Source organism: Erinaceus europaeus, chromosome 17 (assembly GCF_950295315.1).
Source record: "Erinaceus europaeus chromosome 17, mEriEur2.1, whole genome shotgun sequence".
NCBI lineage: Eukaryota > Metazoa > Chordata > Mammalia > Eulipotyphla > Erinaceidae > Erinaceus > Erinaceus europaeus.
In genome coordinates this window covers 15,356,228-15,376,032 of record NC_080178.1, presented here as the reverse complement: position 1 = coordinate 15,376,032, position 19,805 = coordinate 15,356,228, and the positions used below count along the sequence as shown (strand labels likewise).

The 19,805-nt window shown below is 44.5% G+C and overlaps 2 protein-coding genes across 13 annotated transcripts in view; one reads left to right on the top strand and one right to left on the bottom strand.

The window, feature by feature from the left end:
• Nucleotides 1–916: 916 nt before the first annotated feature.
• HARBI1 (harbinger transposase derived 1) lies at nt 917–15,675 on the bottom strand. The gene is made up of 3 exons (XM_007519077.3): nt 15,539–15,675; nt 13,786–14,594; nt 917–2,666 (listed from the first exon to the last, which is right to left on the bottom strand). Exons 2-3 carry the CDS (start codon nt 14,453–14,455, stop codon nt 2,287–2,289), a joined length of 1,050 nt encoding a protein of 349 aa, XP_007519139.1. The 5' UTR covers nt 14,456–14,594; nt 15,539–15,675; the 3' UTR covers nt 917–2,286.
• A 280-nt stretch (nt 15,676–15,955) lies between these two features.
• Nucleotides 15,956–19,805, top strand: part of ATG13 (autophagy related 13) — a 51,642-nt gene continuing 47,792 nt past the window's right edge. For 3 of the 12 annotated variants that reach the window (XM_060176493.1, XM_060176492.1, XM_016186434.2), the window contains exons 1-2: nt 15,960–16,320; nt 16,912–16,962. The gene's annotated coding sequence lies outside the window, so the exon portion shown is untranslated. Of the gene's footprint in view, nt 16,321–16,842; nt 16,963–19,805 lie in introns of all 12 variants that reach the window. The other 9 variants (XM_016186439.2, XM_016186437.2, XM_016186440.2 and 6 more) reach the window with 8 other exon arrangements.

Here is a 19,805-nt window from a genome sequence, read left to right as displayed (position 1 = left end):
TATTGTTGTAGTTATTATTGTTGTTGTCGTTGTTGGATAGGACAGAGAAATGGAGAGAGGAGGGGAAGACAGAGAGGAGGAGAGAAAGATAGACACCTGCAGACCTGCTTCACCGCCTGTGAAGTGACTCCCCTGCAGGTGGGGAGCCGGGGTTCGAACCGGGATCCTTATGCTGGTCCTTGTGCTTTGCGCCACCTGCGCTTAACCCGCTGCACTACAGCCCGACTCCCCTGGAGGCTTTTTTTTTTCGTTTTTTGTTGCCTTTGTTGTTTATCCTTGTTATTATTGTTGTTGTCATTGCTGTTGTTGTTGTTGGATAGGACAGAGAGAAATCAAGAGAAGACAGGAAGACAGAGGGGGAGAGAAAGATAAGACACCTGCAGATCTGCTTCACTGCAGGTGGAGAGCTAGGGGCTTGAACCAGGTTCCTTGTGCCGGTCGTTGTGCTTTGTGCCAAGTGCACTCAACCTGCTGTGCTACTGCCCACCTTTTTTTTTTTTTTCCAGAGCACTGTTTAGCTCTCGTTTATGGTAGTGTAGGGGATAGAACCAAGGACTTGGGAGCCTTAAGCATTAGAGACTCTTTGCATAACCATTATGCTATCTTTTTTTTTTTTTAGATTAATGAGAAAAATAGGAGAGATAGGAAGAATAAGATATCACTCTGGTTGGTCTGGGAGGTGGCGCAGTGGCTTAGGCACTGGACTCTCAAGCATAAGGTCCTGAGTTCAATCCCCGGCAGCACATGTACCAGAGTGATGTCTAGTTCTTTCTCTCTCTCTCCTATCGTTCTCATTAATAAATAAATAAATAAAAGATGTGGTCTGGGAGGTGGCACAATGATAAAGCTTTGAACTCTCAAGCATGAGGTCCAGAGTTCGATCCCCGGTGGCACATGTGCCAGAGTGATGTCTGGTTCTTTCTCTCTCCTATCTTTCTCATCAATAAATCAAATCTTAAAAAAAAAAAAAAAAGATATCACTCTGGTACATGTGCTGCCAGGGACTGAACTCAAGATTTCATGCTGGAATCCAATGCTTTATCTACTATAGCACCTCCTGGACCACTCATTATATTATTGAGTCTGCCCCACACACCTTCCTTATTGTCTAAATCTTGACCTCTGTATGAGGAATTTCACAGGAGAATGGTTAAACATTCTAAAGTCAGCCCAAGAGCAGTGTGGGATTGTGTGTGCATAAGTTCCAAGAACCGAAAAAAAAAAAAAAAGAGATGGGTATTCAGGCTTGTGTTGTTTAGACCTGGGCGAATCTCCTTTGCCCTTTAATCTACCGTGGTCTTTGAAGCCCTAGTAAACTTGCTATCTAATCTCTTCTTCTTTAAGCTGATTGAGTTCTTAAACCCACTTAGCCTCTCACTCCTACATAATACAAAACTGCAGGATCTTAAAGACAATATAATACCATGCAAAAGTTTTTCTTTCATTCCTTTTTTTCCACCAGGATTATCACTGGGTCTTGGTGCCTGCATGAGAAATATATCGAGAAGGAGGAAACAGAGAGGAAGACAGCGAAGTCTGCAGCACTGTTTTACCTCTTGGCGCTTAAACCTGTGTCCTTGTGCACTGTCGTGTGTGTGCTTAACCAGGTGTGCTGGCTCTCAGTCGCCAAGTAACCCTTTTCATATATCAGGCCATTCCCCAACTTAAATCTACTCTTCAAAGTGGAATTATGTTTTAAAATTTTATTTATTTATTTTAGAAAAGCTTAAATGACGTCCAGATAAATTCAGGGCAAATGAATAATATTTCCATTTGAAATCTCCAGATCATTGAAACAAAAACAAACAAACAAAAATGTGTTCTGGCTTGATGCCACCTTTGCTTCTTCTACTCTGTAGGCACAATCACCAGTGTCCGCAACCAGCAAGCTTTCAAATGCATGGTGCCCGGGGGCCAGGAAGTGGCCCACCTGGTTAAGCGCACACATTACAGTGCACAAGGACTCAAGTTCAAGTCCCTAGTCCCCACCTGCAAGGGGAAAACTTCACAGGAGGTGAAGCAGGGCTGCAGGTGTCTCTCAGTCTCTTTTGTCTCCTTCGCTGTCTATCTCCTGCTCCCCTCTTTATTTAAAAAAAATAAAACGAGTAGCACTCAACTGGAGTTCAGTGGATAAGAGGTAACACTTGGTTTTTGGTTTAGGTTTGTATGTTCATCAAGGCATTCTGGCATTCTGGCAGGATCCCCCCCCCCCACATACCCCAGATTAGATAATGGAGCAGCGTAGGCAGTGGTGAGGGAGAAGGTCCCCCCACCCCACCTTGCACATTAGCTAAAATGAGTGAGCAGCAACTCCTGACGGATTCGGTCAGCCTCTAGGTCCAGGGACTCCATGTGCTCATACTCTTCCTCAGGGGGTTGTTCCATGGGTCCTGTCATTGGAGAGGACCAAACATCCATCCCATGCTCCAGGGAGATGTTGTGGAGGACACAACAAGCCAAGATGATGTGGCTGGACTTCTCCGGTGAATACTGCAGGGCCCCCTTGGATCCATCCAGGCAGCGGAATCGCGAGCAGAGGGTTCGGAAAGTCTTCTCAATCACGCTGTGAGTGGCAGCATGGGCTCTGTTATAGCCATATTCAGCTGGGGTTTCAGGCATATGAAATGGGGTCATGAGCCAGGTACGAAGAAAGAAGGAACTGTCGCCTGTGGGTGGGAAAGGCCCAAAGAAATCATAAGTGATGGTAAGGGGAACAGAAACAAAAAGAAAAATGGGGGTGGGGTGGGGGAAGACAGCATAATGGTTATGCTGGAACCCAGGTCCTTCTGTTACCTTTGCACTATACTATGTGCATTTAATGGGTGTTCCATCACCAACCCCCCTTTTTTTTGATAGAGACAGAGAAAGATTGAGAGGGAAGGAGAGGTGCACAAGGACCCAGGTTCAAGCCTGTGGTCCTCACCTGCAAGGGGAAAGTTCCATTAGTAGTGAAGCAGGGCTACAGGTGTCTGTCTCTTTCCCTGTCTATCTCCCCCACCCCTCTCAAGTTCTCTGCCTCTGTCCAATAATAAAAAGAAAAAGCCAATAAAAATATTTAAAAATAAAAACAAATTAGGGTGTGGTCCAGGAGGTGGCGCAGTGATAAGGCTTTGGACTCTCAAGCATGAGGTCCTGAGTTCGATCCCTGGCAGCACATATGCCAGAGTGATGTCTGGTTCTTTCTCTCTCTTCCTATCTTTCTCATTAATAAATAAATAAAATCTTTAAAAAATAAATAAATAGGGAGTCGGGCTGTAGCGCAGCGGGTTAAACGCAGGTGGCGCAAAGCACAAGGATCCCGGTTCGAACCCCGGCTCCCCACCTGTAGGGGAGTCGCTTCACAGGCGGTGAAGCAGGTCTGCAGGTGTCTATCTTTCTCTCCTCCTCTCTGTCTTCCCCTCCTCTCTCCATTTCTCTCTGTCCTATCCAACAACGACAACAACAATAATAACCACAACAATAAAACAACAAGGGCAACAAAAGGGAATAAATAAAATAAATATTAAAAAAATTAAAAAATAATAAAAATAAATAAATTAGGGGCCGGGTTCAAGTCCCCGGTCCCCACCTGCAGAGGGAAGCTTCACAAGTGGTGAAGCAGTGTTGCAGGTGTCTCTCTGTCTCTCTTCCTCTTATCTCATCCTTCCCTCTCAATTTCTGGCTGTCTCTATCCAATAAATAAATAAAGATAATGAAAAAAAATTTTTTAATTAATTTAAAAAAGAGGGGGAAGGAGATAGAGAGGAAGAGAGAGAAACCTGCAGCATTGTTTCACTGATTGTGAAGCATTCCCCCTGCAGGTGGGGACCAGGGGCTTAAACCTGGGTCCTTGGATACTGTACTGTTTGCAGTGAACCATGTTAAGACCTAGGTTCAAGCTAGGTGCCCCCTGCACTGAAGAAAGCTTTGTGCTGTGGTTTCTTTCCCTTTCTCTGCCTCCCTGTCTCAGTATATATATATATGAAAACAGAAGAAAGAACTCTCATAAAAATTTCAAATTTCATAGTTGACTTTTTTCTTTCTAAATACAACTTATTTTAATGGAACTTACTTTTTTTTTTTTTTTTTTTTTTTTGCTCTCTGGCTTATGGTGGTGAGGGGGATTCAACCTGGGACTCTGGAGATAACATATGACTATGAAACAGACATTCATGCCTGAGGCTCCTACGTTTCAGGTTCAATCCTCAGCACCACCATAGGCCAGAATTCAGTAGTGTTCTGGATTCTTTCTCCCTCTCCTTACCCCTAAATAAAATAAATAAAATCTTAAGGTGAATACCAAAACACAGAGAAACTAAATGATGTTTGCTAAATAATGTTGTTTCTAATAAACAATAAAACTTTAGTTTTTTAAATTTTTTGAAAATATTTATTCCCTTTATGTTGCCCTAGTTTAAAAAATTTTTTATATGTTTTCCCTTTTGTTGCCTTTTTTAAATTGTTGTTGTAGTTATTATTGTTGTTGTTACTGATGTTGTTGTTGTTAGAAAGGACAGAGAGAAATGGAGAGAGGAGGGGAAGACAGAGTGGGGGAGAGAAAGATAGACACCTGCAGACCTGCTTCACCGCCTGTGAAGTGACTCCCCTGAAGGTGGGGAGCCGGAAGCTCGAACCGGGATCCTTACTAAGGTCCTTGTGCTTCGTGCCACATGCGCTTAACCCGCTGCGCTACCATCCGACTCCCAAGACTATAGTTTTTTGGTTTTTTTTTTCATAGAGAGGGAGAAAAACAGAGAAACACCTACAACACTGCTTCACCACTTGCAAAGCTTTATGTATGGGGGGCCTGGGGGCTCAAACCTGGGTCTTTGAGCATTGTAATGTGTGCACTCAACCGGTGTGCCATCACCTGGCCCCAACAAACAATAATACTTTAAAAGGGGACAACAAGGGAGGCCGGCAGGTAGCGCAGTGGGTTAAGCGCAGGTGGCTCAAAGCGTAAGGACCCGCGTAAGGATTCTGGTTCTAGGCCCCAAATCCCCACCTGCAGAGAAGTCACAGGCGGTGAAGCAGGTCTGCAGGTGTCTGTTTAATCTCCCCCTCTCTGTCTTCCCCTCCTCTCTCCATTTCTCGTTGTCCTATCCAACAACAATGACATCAGCAGCAACAACAAGAACACAAGGGCAACAAAAGGGGATAAATAAATATTTTTAAAAAGGGGGGGGGACAACAAGCCAGTTGATGTAGGTCTTTTATAAAATGTTCCATCATCAGTAACAAGTTACAATACAGGCACCACAGGAAGACAGACACTCTGAAGAGGATTAGGATCAGAATTGCTAAACAGATTACAGTTGCTTACATGATTAGTTATCCACAAGACATTCTGGCAGATCTTACCTAAGCTGCTTAACAAGACTAGGCCAAAAGTTAAAGAAATAAGACCTCGGACTGAATTGTTTGCTGAAACAGGTATATTTACAGATGGGGAGTTAGATATTACCTTCTGAAGGAACAGCTGAGAATGATATGATGGTAAAAATAAACCTTAAGCAGCCTAGGAAGTGGTAGAGTAATGCATTAAGACTCTCAGACATGGTGGTCCTGAGTTCAAACCCTGGCATTGCATGTGCCAGAGATGCTCTGCTTCCCGCCACCCTATTCCCATCAAACAAGCAATCAATCTTTTTAAAAAAAAATGCTCTAGAGGGGGCGGAGGGTAGACAGCATAATGGTTATGCAAACAGACTCATGCATGAGGCTCCAAAGTTCCAGGTTCAATCCCCCGTACCACCGTAAGCCAGAGCTGAACAGTGCTCTGGTTAAAAAATATAAGTATTACACTAAAGTAAAAGACTCTGGGGTGGGTGGGTAGAATACAGGTCCATGAAAAATGATGAATGAAATAGTGGGGGTTGTATTGCTAAATGGGAATCTGGGGAATGTTATGCATGTAAAAAAAAAAAAGAAGTAGAAACGCAAAGCAGAAATTGACTGAGTTTGGAGTATGGCACCAAAGTAAGAAAGCAGAAGTACACTAGAGTTTGCAGTGAGTACCTCCCTAATACTTCCTCTCCACTTTTCCAAGCTTTGGGTCCATGATTGCTCAACAATTTGTTTGGCTTTGTATGTTAACTCTCTTTTCAGTCACCAGGTTTCAGATGCCATCAGGATGCCGGTCAGGCTTCCCTGGACTGAAGACCCCACCAATATGTCCTGGAGCTCAGCTTCCCCAGAGACCCATCCTACTAGGGAAAGAGAGAGGCAGACTGGGAGTATGGACCGACCAGTCAACGCCCATGTTCAGCGAGGAAGCAATTACAGAAGGCAGACCTTCTACCTTCTGCAACCCTCAATGACCCTGGGTCCATGCTCCCAGAGGGATAGAGTGGGAAAGCTATCGGGGGAGGGGGTGGGATATGGAGATTGGGCGGTGGGAATTGTGTGGAGTTGTACCCCTCCTACCCTATGGTTTTGTTAATTAATCCTTTCTTAAATAAAAAATAAATAAATAAATAAATAAATTAAAAAAAAAAAAAAGACTCTGGGGTGGGTGGGTGCGGAGAATACAGGTCCAAGAAGGATTCAGAGGACCTAGTGGGGGTTGTATTGTTATATGGGAAACTGGGGAATGTTATGCATGTACAAACTATTGTACTTACTGTTGAATGTAAAACATTAATTCCCCAATAAAAATAAATAAATAAAAATAATAAATAAATAATGCTTTAGAGGGCCAGGGTGATCTGGGAAATGGCACAGTGAATAAAGTGCTGGACCTTCGATCGTGAGGCTCCAAGTTTGACCCCTGGCAGCACGTGAGCTATAGAGATGTCTGCTCCTCTTTCTCTCTCCTATCTTTCATTAATATATATATACATATATTTTCAATTATTCAAATATTTATTCCCTTTTTTACCCTTGTTATTTTATTGCTATAGTTATTTTTTATATTTTGTTTTCTGTTTATTTCTTTTTATTTATAATTATTATTTTTATATATTTATTTATGTTCCCTTTTGTTGCCCTTGTTGTTTTATTGTTGTTGTTGTTATTGATGTTGTCGTTGTTGGATAGGACAGAGAGAAATGGAGAGAGGAGGGGAAGACAGAGGAGGAGAGAAAGACAGACACCTGCAGACCTGCTTCACTGCCTGTGAAGCAACTCCCCTGCAGGTGGGGAGCCGGGGGCTCCATCCGGGATCCTTACACTGGTCCTTGCATTTTGTGCCACATATAATAATTTTTTATTGTTGTTGTTATTGATGTTGTTGTTGTTGGATAGGACAGAGAGAAGTGGAAAGAGGAGGAGAAAATAGAGAGGGGGAGAGAAAGACACCTGCAGACCTGCTTCACTGCCTCCCCTGCAGCTGGGGAGCTGGTGGCTTGAACAGGGATCCTTATGCCGGCCCTTGCGCTTTGTGCCACCTGCGCTTAACCAGCTGTGCTACCGCCCTGGCAACAATTAGAGGAAAAAAAAGATTAAAAAAGAGTCCAATGATTTAGGTGCTGTTCCACCGCCTGGGGTGCACAATCAGGGTTGTCTGTTTGCTTGTTTGTTTTCCCTCCAGGGTTATTGCTGGGGCTCAGTGCCTGCTGTAAGAATCCACTGCTCTGGTGGTCATTTTTTCAATTTTTAAAAACTTTTATTTTTCATAGGACAGAGAAAGATTGAGAGAGGAGGGAAAGGTAGAGAGGGAGAGAGAAAGAACACCTGCAGACTTGCTTCACCACTTGTGAACTAATCCCCCACTACAGGTAGGGAGCTCGGGGCTTAAACCAGGATCCTTGAGCTGATCCTTGTACTTCATACTCTGTGCACTTAACCTGGTGCGCCTCCACCAGGGCCCCGATGCTCTGGTTCTCCTTCTCACTCATTAATAAACACATTTTAAAAAATATAGTTTTTAGGACTGGGAAGACAGCATAATGGTTATGAAAAGGTTCTATCCCCAGCACCACATAAGCCAGAGTTGAACAGTACTCTGGTATTTCTGTGTTTCTCTGTATCTCTCTCATTAAAAAATAATAATAATAAGGAATTTACAGTAATTATATTAAACAACTAGCTTTTAGGGGCCAGGCAGTCATGCAACTGGTTGAGCTCAGTGTTATGTGCAAGTATCTGGGTTCCAGCCATGACTCCCCTCCTGCAGGGGACACACGTCATGAGTGGTGAAGCAGGTCTATAGGCATCATCTTTCTTTCTTTTTCTTTTTTTTTTTTGGCCTCCAGGATTACTGCTGGGGCTTGGTGCCTGCACCACGAATCCACTGCTCCTAGAGGCTATTTTTTTCCCCTTTTGTTGCCCTTGTTGTTTTATTATTGTTGTCATTGATGATGTTGTTATTGGATAGTACAGATAGAAATTGAGAGAGGAGGGGAAGACAGAAAGGGGGAGAGAAAGCGAGATACCTGCAAACCTGCTTCACCACTTGTGAAGCGCCCTCCCTGCAGGTGGGGAGCCAGGGGCTCAAACCAGGATCCTTAAGCCAGTCCTTGCACTTGTCACCATATGTGCTTAACCCGCTGCGCTACCGCCTGGCCCCCTATAGGTATCTTTTGTCTGCCTTTCTAACTCCTTCTCCCCTCTTAATTTCTTTCTTTCTTTCTTCCAATTATCTTCATTTATTTATTGAATAGAGACAGCCAGAAATCAAGAGGGAAGGGGGAGATAGGGAGAGAGACGGAGAAACACCTTCAGCACTGCTTCACCACTCACAAAACTTTCCCCCTGCAGGTGGGGATCAGGGGCTCTAACCGGAGTGCTCGAACACTGAAGCTTGTGTGCTCAACCAGGTGAGCCACCTTCCAGCACACCCCCCTTAATATATCTGTCTTATCAAAGAAAAAAAAAGGCCACCAGGAGCAGTGGCTTTGTAGTACTGACAAGGAGCCTCAGTGATAACCCTGAGGACAATTAAAAATGAGAAAGTAAGAAACATACAAACAAACAAACAGCCCCTAGTTTTCCTGCGGAGCTCACAGAGACTTTCCAAAGGGTGTTGACAGAGCTGACAGTCCTAAAAGAATCAAATTCCACTTCATCGACTTCTGTGGGCACACTCTGCCAGCATCAGTAACGGCCAGCATGGGGCCTGGAACCAAAAACTGGCAGTACTAAACATTTCTTAAGTGGTTTTGCAATATCCATCTCTTTCACTTCCACTCTTCCTGTAAAGAGGGGAATCAGGAAAGTACATAAAAAGTGTTAGCATTTTTTTTTAATTATTTCCTTTCGTTGCCCTTGTTTTTTTTTTTTTATTATTGTTGTAGTTAATATTGTTGTCATCATTGTTAGATAGGACAGAGAGAAATGGAGAGAGGAGGGGAAGACAGAGCGGGAGAGGGAGAGAGGGGGTGAGAAAGAGACACCTGCAGACCTGCTTCACTGCTTGTGAAGCGACTCCCCTGCAGGTGGGGAGCTGGGGGCTCAAACCGGGATCCTTAACACTGGTCCTTGCACTTTGCCCCACATGTTTTTAACCTGCTGCGCTAACTCCCGACTCCCATGTGTTAGCATTTTTAAGCTTTCAGCTATGCCTTATAAACAGGATAAAAAACGACTTTATTGGGGAGTTGGAGAGCTTTACCACTGCACCACTTCCTGGACCACAGACAAATAATTCTTGAGCATCTCCTACATTCAGATACTGAACATGGGAACTGCAGACATGATTAGCAGTTTTGAAAAATAGGATTCCCACTTTTCTTTCTTTCCAGGAGGTGGCGCAGTGATAAAGCTTTGGACTCTCAAGCATGAGGTCCAGAGTTCGATCCCCGGCAGCACTTGTGCCAGAGTGATGTCTGGTTCTTTCTCTTTCCTATCTTTCTCATAAATAAATAAAATCTTTTTAAAAAATCTTAAAAAGAGAGAGACAGACAGACGGAAGGACACCATGAAACCCAAGCATTCTCCAATGGAGTGAGGTCCAAGCTCGAACCTGGGTTGCATACACCGCAAAGCAAACACACTACCCAAGGGGCAGGGTTGCACTACTTACCTTCCATCTTCAGAAGAGTAAGTGTGGGAGTCACAGTGGGCCTCTTATGACCCAGCCAGAGTCAGTAATATTTTACTGTGATTGCATTGGAGGCTACCTGACAAGGTATGGGAGTCATCCATACCTTAGCATTTTTTTTACATGATTTTATTTACTAATTTATTTATGTTTTGTCACCAGGGTTATCACTGGGATTCAGTCCCTGCACAAGTCTACTATTCCCTATGGCCATTTTTTTTTCCTTTTCTATCCTCTAGACAAAAGATGGAGAAAGAGAGCAGAAGAGAGACAGAGAGATGTCTGCAGCACTGCCCCACCATTAGTTAAGCTTCCCCTTCATCCAGGTGGGGAGTGGGGACTTGAACCCAGGACCTTAAGCACGGTAATGCATGTGCATTACTGAATGAGCCACTGCCTGGCCTCAAGTCGAGCTTGCTTGCTTTCTTTCTTTCTTTCTTTCTTTCTCTCTCTCTCTCTCTCTTTCTTTCTTTCTTTCTTTCTTTCTGGTTTTGTGGGGGATTGATCTGGGGCCCATGTCTATTTATATTCAGCACAGGAGCCTGTGTAACCTCTGCATCCCTGTAGGTCTGAGCTCGCAGTCCATGGTCACAGCTGGGAGCATTCTAGGCTGCACTCATTTCTGGACCCGTCTTCCATGAGTGGCAGAGCGTGTTGACCCAGCCTCCCTTTAGAGAGTGGGGAGATTCCTACCACTGTGGTTCTACATTGAGGGCAAGGTCTGGTAGAGGCCCACAAGAGGGTTTATGATGCTGTTCCTGATGGAGATGACCAGTGATGGTGGAGAGAGGGGTCTGTTAGAGGTCTTAACTGCCTCCTTATCTATCTGTCTGTATCTATTTTATATTTGCCTCAGGCATGAATGAGTCGCTTTGCATAACCATTATGCTATCTCCCCCTCCCCAACTTTCTAATACACTCAGGCACATTTGTGAGGTGGAATCCACTATAGACTGTGCAGGCCAATTATGTGACTTTTAGTGGCAAACATACTATAGTATAGTATATGAACTGTTCACTTAGCATGCTATAATCTCTTTATTTTTATTTATTTTGGACAGAGACAGAGAGAGATTGACAGGGAAGGGGAAGGTAGGGAAAGATAAGACATCTGAAGCACTGTTTCACCACTCATGAAGTTTTTCCCCTGTAAGTAGAGACCAGGAGTTTGAATCCCGTTCCTTGCACATGATAATATGTGTGTTCAACCAGATGCACTACTGCCTGGCCACTAATGCAATATAATTGAAGCTTATGTTACTTCAAGGAAAAAGTATAAATAATAAGTATCTGGTAGAAATAATGTCTATAGGGCTGGGAGATAGAAAAATGATTATGCAAAAAAGCCTTTGAGCAGTGCTCTGGCAATATATAGATATATATTAATAAGCATTACTGTCACTAAGACTATTTTATAGATAACATAATTAAGACTTGACTGGCTAGATATAGTAATGCATTTAACAAGATTTATTTCTTTTTTTAAAAAAAATTTCATTTGTTTTTTTTCCATTTTGTTGCCTTTGTTGTCCTTATTGTTATTATTGCCACTGATGTCGTTGTTGGATAGGACAAAGAGAAATTAAGAGAGGAGGGGAAGACAGAGAGGGAGAGAGAAAGACACCTACAGACCTGTTTCACCACCTGTGAAGCAACTCCCGTGAAGTTGGGGAGCTGGGGACTCCAACTGGGTCCTTGCGCTTTGCGCCACGTGCGCTTAACCTGCTGCGCTACCGCCCGACTCCCATAAGTATTTTAACCGTATTTAAATGCCAAAGATGGGCTATTGTTGCTATTGCTGTCTGTAACTACAGAACAATGCTGCAAAGCAATTTCTTAGATACAAGCTTTTTACTTATTTCTTTTATTTATTTATTTATTTTTAATAAAAAAATTTTATTATTTATTTCCTTTTGTTGCCTTTGTTGTTTTATTGTTGTAGTTATTATTGTTGTTGTTGTTGGATAGGACAGAGAGAAATGGAGAGAGGAGGAGGAAGACAGAGAGAGGGAGAGAAAGATAGACAGACACCTGCAGACCTGCTTCACCGCCTGTGAAGCGACTCCCCTGCAGGTGGGGCGCCAGGGTTCGAACCGGGATCCTTACGCCGGTCCTTGTGCTTTGCGCCACCTGCGCTTAACCCGCTGTGCTACAGCCCAACTCCCAGCTTTTTACTTATTTCTGCACATAAACCTCCAGAATAAAGTCTTAGACACGGATGAGTTGGTTCAAATAATGTTTTTCAATTTAATGTATTATTCAATTTTTAAAATTATTTATTAGATATAAGCAGAGAGAAACTGAGAAAGGAGAGGAAAAAGCAAGGAAAGACACAGAGAGACACCTGCAGCCCTACTTCACCACTCATGATGCTTTCCCCCAGCCGGAGGGAACAAGGGGCTTGAACCTGGGTCCTTGTGCACTGTAATGTGTGCGCTTAACCAGGTGTGCCACTGCCTGGCCCCCAATTTAATGGATTTAAAAATAATAATGTTTATTTATTTATTTTCCCTTTTGTTGCCCGTTGTCTTTTTATTGTTGTTGTAGTTATTATTGTTGTTATTGATGTCATCATTGTTAGATAGGACAGAGAGAAATGGAGAGAGGAGGGGAAGACAGAGAGGGGGAGAGAAAGAGAGACACCTGCAGACCTGCTTCACCGCCTGTGAAGCGACTCCCCTGCAGGTGGGGAGCCAGAGGCTCGAACTGGGATCCTTACGCTGGTCCTTGCACTTTGTGCCACGTGCGCTTAACCCACTGTGCTACCGCTGGACTCCCAATTTAATGGATTTTTTATGTGATTACAAAAAATTAAGGGTCTATGTCAGGAGATAGCATAATGGTTATGTAAAAAAAAAAAGGGAGTCGGGCTGTAGCACAACGGGTTAAACGCAAGTGGCGCAAAGCCCAAGGACCGACCGGCTTAAGGATCCCGGTTCGAACCCCGGCTCCCCACCTGCAGGGGAGTCGCTTCACAGGCAGTGAAGCAGGTCTGCAGGTGTCTGTCTATCTTTCTCTCCCTCTCTCTGTCTTCCCCCTCCTCTCTCCATTTCTCTCTGTCCTATCCAACAATGACAACAACAATAATAACTACAACAATAAAACAAGGGCAACAAAAGGGAATAAATAAATAAAATTTAAAAAAAAGACTTTTTTGCGTAAGGCTCTAAAGTCTCCAGTTCAATTCCTAGCAGCAAAATAAGGCAGAGCTGAGTTGAGCAGTGCTCTGGTAAAAAATAAATAACAACAACAACAATAATCATTTTAAAAAGATGAGTCAGAGAGTTCTGAGCTCTCATATAGAAAGGGACAGGTTGGGAGTTGGGTGGTAGCGCAGCGGGTTAAGTGCAGGTAGCGCAAAGCGCAAGGACCAACGTAAGGATCCCCGTTTGAGCCCCAGCTCCCCACCTGCAGGGGAGTCTCATCACATGCTGTGAAGCAGGTCTGCAGGTGTCTGTCTTTCTCTCCCCCTCTCTGTCTTCCCCTCCTCTCTCCACTTCTCTCTGTCCTGTCCAACAACGACGACATCAATAACAACAATAATTACAACAATAAAACAAGGGCAACAAGAGGGAATAAATAAATATTTTAAAAGGGGGGCAGGTATGAGTCTCAGCTATACAGTTGCTCTATTTCATTTTGCTATATAATTTTTTTTTTTTTTTTAGCAGAGCACTTCTCAGCTCTGGCTTATGTTGTTTTTGGGGACTGAAATGGTGACATCAGGACTGAAGGCACTGAAGTCATTTTGGATAACCATCATGCTATCCCCCCAGCTCTATAATTTCTCTATGGCTACAAAAATGCAACACACAGAAACTTACCAAGCAGCCAGCTATCTTTGTGCATTCCAGCTTCAAACTGAGTACTTAAGGAAGACTGCTGCAGTACAGCACAGTCCTGGAGGCTGCCTGGCCAGCTTGTCTCCACGGTCAGCAGTGCCCCTCTGATGTCACACACCATCAGGCAGTTCAATGAATGCAGGCCTTTGCGGTTCACATATGAGAGGTCTTCGGCATTCGGTGCCTTGATAGCCACATGTATGCAATCTACCACCCCTACCACCCCGGGCATCCCTGCCAACCCATAGAATTCGTCCTTCAGAGCCTGCATGGAGGCTTCATCAGCTGGAAAGTGAATGAACTGGGAGGCTCTTTCCACAAGCGCTTCTGTGACATTGGCAACACAACGGCTCATAGAGGCCTGGCTGATTCCAATTGCATCTCCCATTCGAGTCTGGAAGGAACCCGAGGTATAGAAGCCCAATGCTGCAAGGATCTGTGTCTCAGGGCTAATAGCCCTGGATCTCTGAGTAGGTCTAGAAAGACTGGCTCCCAAGAGCTCCACCAAGTAATAGATGAACTGTCGAGGAAACCCATACATGGACATCAAGTATTCGTCAGTCACATCGCCCAGCTTAAATCTGTCCAAGGTGCGGTGACCTCGACCATACAGCAAGAGATCGCAATCAAGCACTGTTATTGGAATAGCCATGGTGCATGTAAGTGTCCTCTCCTCTTAACTTTTGGTGGATTCCTCCCAGTGAAGATGTTGGTGCAAAAAGGTATTTAAGTGTCAGAAGTCAACTGCTAAGCATTGGTGAAATGGCTCTGTCCTGATTATAATCTTCTCTCTGTAAAAGTTAAAAGAAAAAATAAATTAGAAATCTTCCAAAGACGTAAAAGTGACTCACAGGCAACAATTATTTTCCTCGTACTTCCACTTTGCCTTTTTGTGTGTGTATCATCACTGGGGCTTACCACTCCAGATTGACTTTTTCCAGTAGAGACAGACAGGGAGAGAAGAAAAGATATCACAACACCAAAGCTTCCCCTAGCGCAGCTGGGGGTGGCAGGGGGGTGGCGGGGGCGGGGAAGGCATATTGAAACCCGGACCGTGAGTAAGAAAAAGCAGGCGCACTGTCCAGGCGAACTGTCTTGTTGGCGTTCAAATTTCCATTTTGTTCAAGCAAAAGGAGCTAGCCTGATAATTCTAGAGCTTTTCTCCCGTAATTTATGGGAAAAGAAACTCACTTTGGTTCGATAGATAGTGGGAGTTGAATATCAGTGGCTTGCCCCGCGACTGGCATTTGAACTGGAACAAAGTTGAATGAAGGGGATGACACAATTATCCACAAGGCCAGATTAGTTTGTTCCTAACTATACAGGCCAGGAAGCAGCTGACATGAGTCTTAACTACCCCGGGCAGGGGTTAGTCGGGCTTCATTACCCCAAACTCTCTGGCTCCTCCTGCTAAGTGCGGGGCAGATGTGCGTGTGTGTTGCGGGGGCTGGGTGGGTGGTCGAACCAGTCTAACAGGAGAGATGGTAAAAGGGGGAGGAACCCGCTCGTCCACAATCCAGCCGATTAGAAGCTCGAATGACAGGTTTGCCTTCACCCCAAGAAATCCCAGTCATGAGGCTGAGGGTTAGGAAGTGAAGAAGACGGAACGGGTTGGGGAAAAAAGGCGTGAAAGAAGAGAATCAGGAAGCCAGTCCGCCGCTTCCCAAAGGGACACTGAGGCCATCATGGTCCGACTGCGGCGGCCACTACAAGTCGGCCAGGGCCTGTCACCCACCTCTCGGCGGCCGCCAGGTTCTCAACCACACTCCCCACCCACCCGGCCGGGTCCGGCCCTCGCGGGGAACCTGAGGCCGCACACGAACCGCCACGGAGCCCGGCCGTGGCGCCGCCTCTTTTGCGTCAGCGCCCGCCCCCCCCCCCGCCCCCGCCGCGTCCTGGCCGCCGCCGCCGCCGCCGCCGCCGCCGCCCGCGGTTCGCTGCCGCACATTCCACACAAACGTCAACCCCTGTCTTGGCTCTTTTAAAGACCCCTTTTTCCCGTCTTTATTTTTCCCGAGACTCTCGTCCAAAGCTGGTGAAGAATATGTAAGGAAATTAAATGAACTTCCGGGGGGTATTTAGAAGACCGAGGAAGTAAGCTACGACGTCCGCGCTGTAGCGAAAGTGCGGTTCCGATTCGCCGGTGAGATTTTCTCCGGCTCCCCGGGCTCCCCCCGCGTTCACTGAAGCGGATGAAAACAAACACTCAGGATGGCGGCGCCGGGCAGCGACCGGCTGCGGGGACTGAGGCAGAAGTGATCCGTGCAACAGCGAGGATTTTCAAAGAGAACGGCTCGACGTTGAGTGCGACAACTCGCTCAGTCCTGGGAGGGAACACCCAGGGCCTTGTCAGCCAGGAGCCAGTCAAGACGTGAGGTGTCTGTCTGTCCGTGACCCGTGCTGTCACTGCTGCCCCGCAGCGCGGAGCCCTTAACCCGGAGGCTTAGCTGGCTGGCCCCAGGCCCCGGCCCCCGTAATGAGAGTTCCGAGCTCCTCTCAGCTGCCCCAGCATCGCAGGTACGAACTTTAGGCTTGGGATACCCCCAGATTTCTCAGTGCCCCCGGCTGGGAGGCTACGAATCTGCAGGTCCACTCGGGTCCCCCCAGGTGTAGTGGAAGCCAAATAGCCCCAGTGCAGCCCCTGATCTCTATCTATGAAGTGAAGATGGTGTGGGCCCCATGGGTCCTTGATTGTTCCCAGTCTTTTTTTTTTTTTTTTTCTTTTTCTTTTTTTTACCAGAGCACTGATAAGCTCTGGCTTATGGCGGTGTGGGGGACTGAACCTGGGACTTGAAAGCCGCAGGCATGAAAGTCTCTTTGCATAACCATTATGCTATACCCCCACCCCCAGTCTTCATAATATAAAGATCTCTAGAGTTTGCCTATCTACTTTCTCAACTCGGTGGGCCAAGTCGTGAGACTTTTATGGGAGTAATCTTTTTATGGGGCCCCAACTCCTAGGTTGGGTATCAGTATAGATGAGGTAGGCTTTCATTCATTCAAGATTTGTTGAGTGCCAAATATGTACTCCGCGTGTAGGTGAGGGTGACTGTTGACTAGGAAAAAAAAAAAGAGACCCAAAGTTCACGACTGTCTTCTTACTGGCAGTGGAAGAACCCGTGGAAACCTGCGATTCATTCTCATTAAATACATTTCTAGGTAAGTGGCAAAACATCTCGGGTTCCTCACTAATTCATCTCAGTTTTCACTTTTCCAGTCAATTCCCACATAGGCCGGTCAATTCAGAATAGCCTTTCACTTGTAGTATTTCATCCTACTCTGACAATTTCGTTGACAACCTAAGAGAGGATATTAAATAGGGAAAAGTATGGACCGTGGGGACTAGTGCCATTGGTAGTCCTACAGACATTCGTACGGAGATCCTAGACGTTTTGTGTTCAGTCTCCAGCACCACCATAAGCCAAAACTGAGCAGTGCTCTGCTGTAAAAGAAAATGTTTTATTTTTTTCGTTATCTTTATTAATTAATTAATTAATTTCTTTTGAGAACAGAGGACCACTCAGCTCTGGCATATGACAGTGCCTGAAACCTTTGGAGCCCAAGACATACAAGTGATGTGTTGTAATGCTGTCCTTATTGCTGTCCCCTACTCTGTCCTTATTTTAAAACTAACTTCCCAAACTGATAAAATTTATTATACACCTTTAATGAGAGCTATGCAATACAAACCAGAAACTTAATTAACTTCCAGGATTTTGTGTGTTTTATTATGTTAGCCCTTTTCATGTGTGAATATTGTGACTTCAACGAAATTTTGTTGTTTTGTTTCTTTTCTGCCTCATTTTTCATCTAAACAGGAGTTTTAAGTGCTTGTGGAATGGAAACCTGATTCCTAACAGTATTTTTTTTTTACATTTATTTATTTTCCCTTTTGTTGCCCTTTTTTATTGTTGTTGTAGTTATCATTGTTGTTGTTATTGACGTTGTTGGATGGGACAGAGAGAAATGGAGAGAGGAAGGGAAAACAGAGGGGGAAAGATAGACACCTGCAGACCTGCTTCACCCGCTTTTGAAGCAATTCCCCTGCAGGTGGGGAGCCGGGGGCTTGAACCAGGATCCTTACTCCGGTCCTTGGGCTTTGCGCCATGTGCACTTAACCTGCTACGCTACTGCCTGACTCCCCATTATTATTTTTTTTAATACATAGAGAATGATGACTGAGTACTGAATCAAGTGTCACACATACAGATCTGTATAGTAAAATGCATGTAATTAAATGTACTATTTTCCGTTTGTACTTCTTTGGCTATAAAGTTAGGACAACAGTTACGGCTTTTCAGATTTACATTTTAGAAAAATTTGCATTTGAAATCTGTACCACATAAGCATGACTCAGCAGAGGGGAACTATGCTGCCTTAATTCCTCTGAAATAGTGAAAAACAGCCTGAGGCTGGGGAGATAGGCCCCAGGTTCAATCCCTAGCACCAACATAATCCAGAGTTGAGCTGTAGTCTGGCCTTTCTGTATCTTCCTCTGTATCAGTCTAACAGTTTCTGCTGCTATGCTGTGTTTTATTTTCCTCAATAGTAGTTATTAAAATAAAAAAAAAATCAACTGGGAGATAGCTAGTTCAGTAGAACAAAGAGGCCAGGTAGTTGTGATAGCCTGTGTTCAAGCCCTGACATCACATGGAAGTGCCATAGATGGTACCAGGGAAGCTCCAAGACACAAAGAATGGTGGAGTGGTGCTGTGGTGTGTCTCCTTTCTTCCCCCTAATGACATAAATAATTTTTTAAAAATTGGCTCATGGAAGGTGGCCACTCAGTAGTAGTTTTAAATGTGACACCAAACTGGGCTCATTCTCTTATGCTGTATTAAAATTTTTTTATATATGTATATATACAGTCTGGCGGTAGCACAGCGGGTTAAGTGCATGTGGCACAAAGCTGAAGGACCGGAATAAGGATCCTGGTTTGAGCCTCGGCTCCCCACCTGCGGGGGAGTCGCTTCACAGATGGTGAAGCAGGTCTTCAAGTGTCTATCTTTCTCTCCCCTTCTCTCTTCTGCTCCTCTCTCCATTTCTCTTTCCTATCCAACAGCAACGGCATCAACAACAACAACAATAATAACTACAACAATAAATATATATATGAAACAGGTGGGGGTAGATAGTGTAATGGTTGTGCAAAGAGACTCTCATGCCTGAGGCTCCAGAATCCCGGGTTCAGTTCTCTCCACCATCATAAACCATCATTAACCAGAGCTGAACAATGCTCTGGTTGAAAAAAAAAAAAAAAAAGCACAAACTGCAGGTCTTCAGCTACTACACGTCTCAAATTATATAGTTTTATTTGAGGGGCTGGGTGGTAGCGCACCTGGTTAGGCACATATGTTACAATGTGGAAGGACCTCGGTTCGAGCCCTCAGTCTGCACCTGCAGGGGGAAAGCTTCACAAGTGGTGAAGTAGGTCTGCAGGTGTCTCTCTCTTTCTCTCTCCCTCTCTGTCTTCCCCTCCTCTCTCCATTTCTCTCTGTCCTATCCAACAACGATGACATCAATAATAACTACAACAATAAAACAACAAGGGCAACAAAAAGGAGTAAATAAATATTTAAACAATTTTATAAAAAAGATAAAATAATTTTTAAATGCATAGGATACTGCATACTGCAACTGTCTTATATGCAAGTGGGGGGAAGAAATCTCTTCTTTCTCATTGTCTTTCTTACCCTACACTCTTAAGTATATTAACTGAGTATTAATCATGAGAAACTTGGAGCAGAATATCCCATATAGCCTAAATGCAAAACAGAGGCTAAAATTAACTTTTCAACTTCCAGACACTGATGTCCTGCTCCATATGTGGCTTTTTAAGGTTTTGACTGCTCAGAAGGGTGTGCTACACACACCCTCGATTTTATTACAGGACTTATGAGGTGTGTTCCTAAACACTGCAGTTACATTTTTTCAAGTTGGAATGGAAAAGTATTTATTTTGGACTCTATCTGGGGAGGTTTTGTAATCATAAAAATATCTAC

Bases quoted from the DNA above. Each gene is read 5' to 3' on its own strand.
- HARBI1 (XM_007519077.3), bottom strand. From the start codon at position 14,455: ATGGCTATTCCAATAACAGTGCTTGATTGCGATCTCTTGCTGTATGGT. The intron at 2,667-13,785 runs GTAAGTTTCTGT...TCCCACCCACAG, and splicing joins CAAAGATAGCTGGCTGCTTG to GCGACAGTTCCTTCTTTCTT.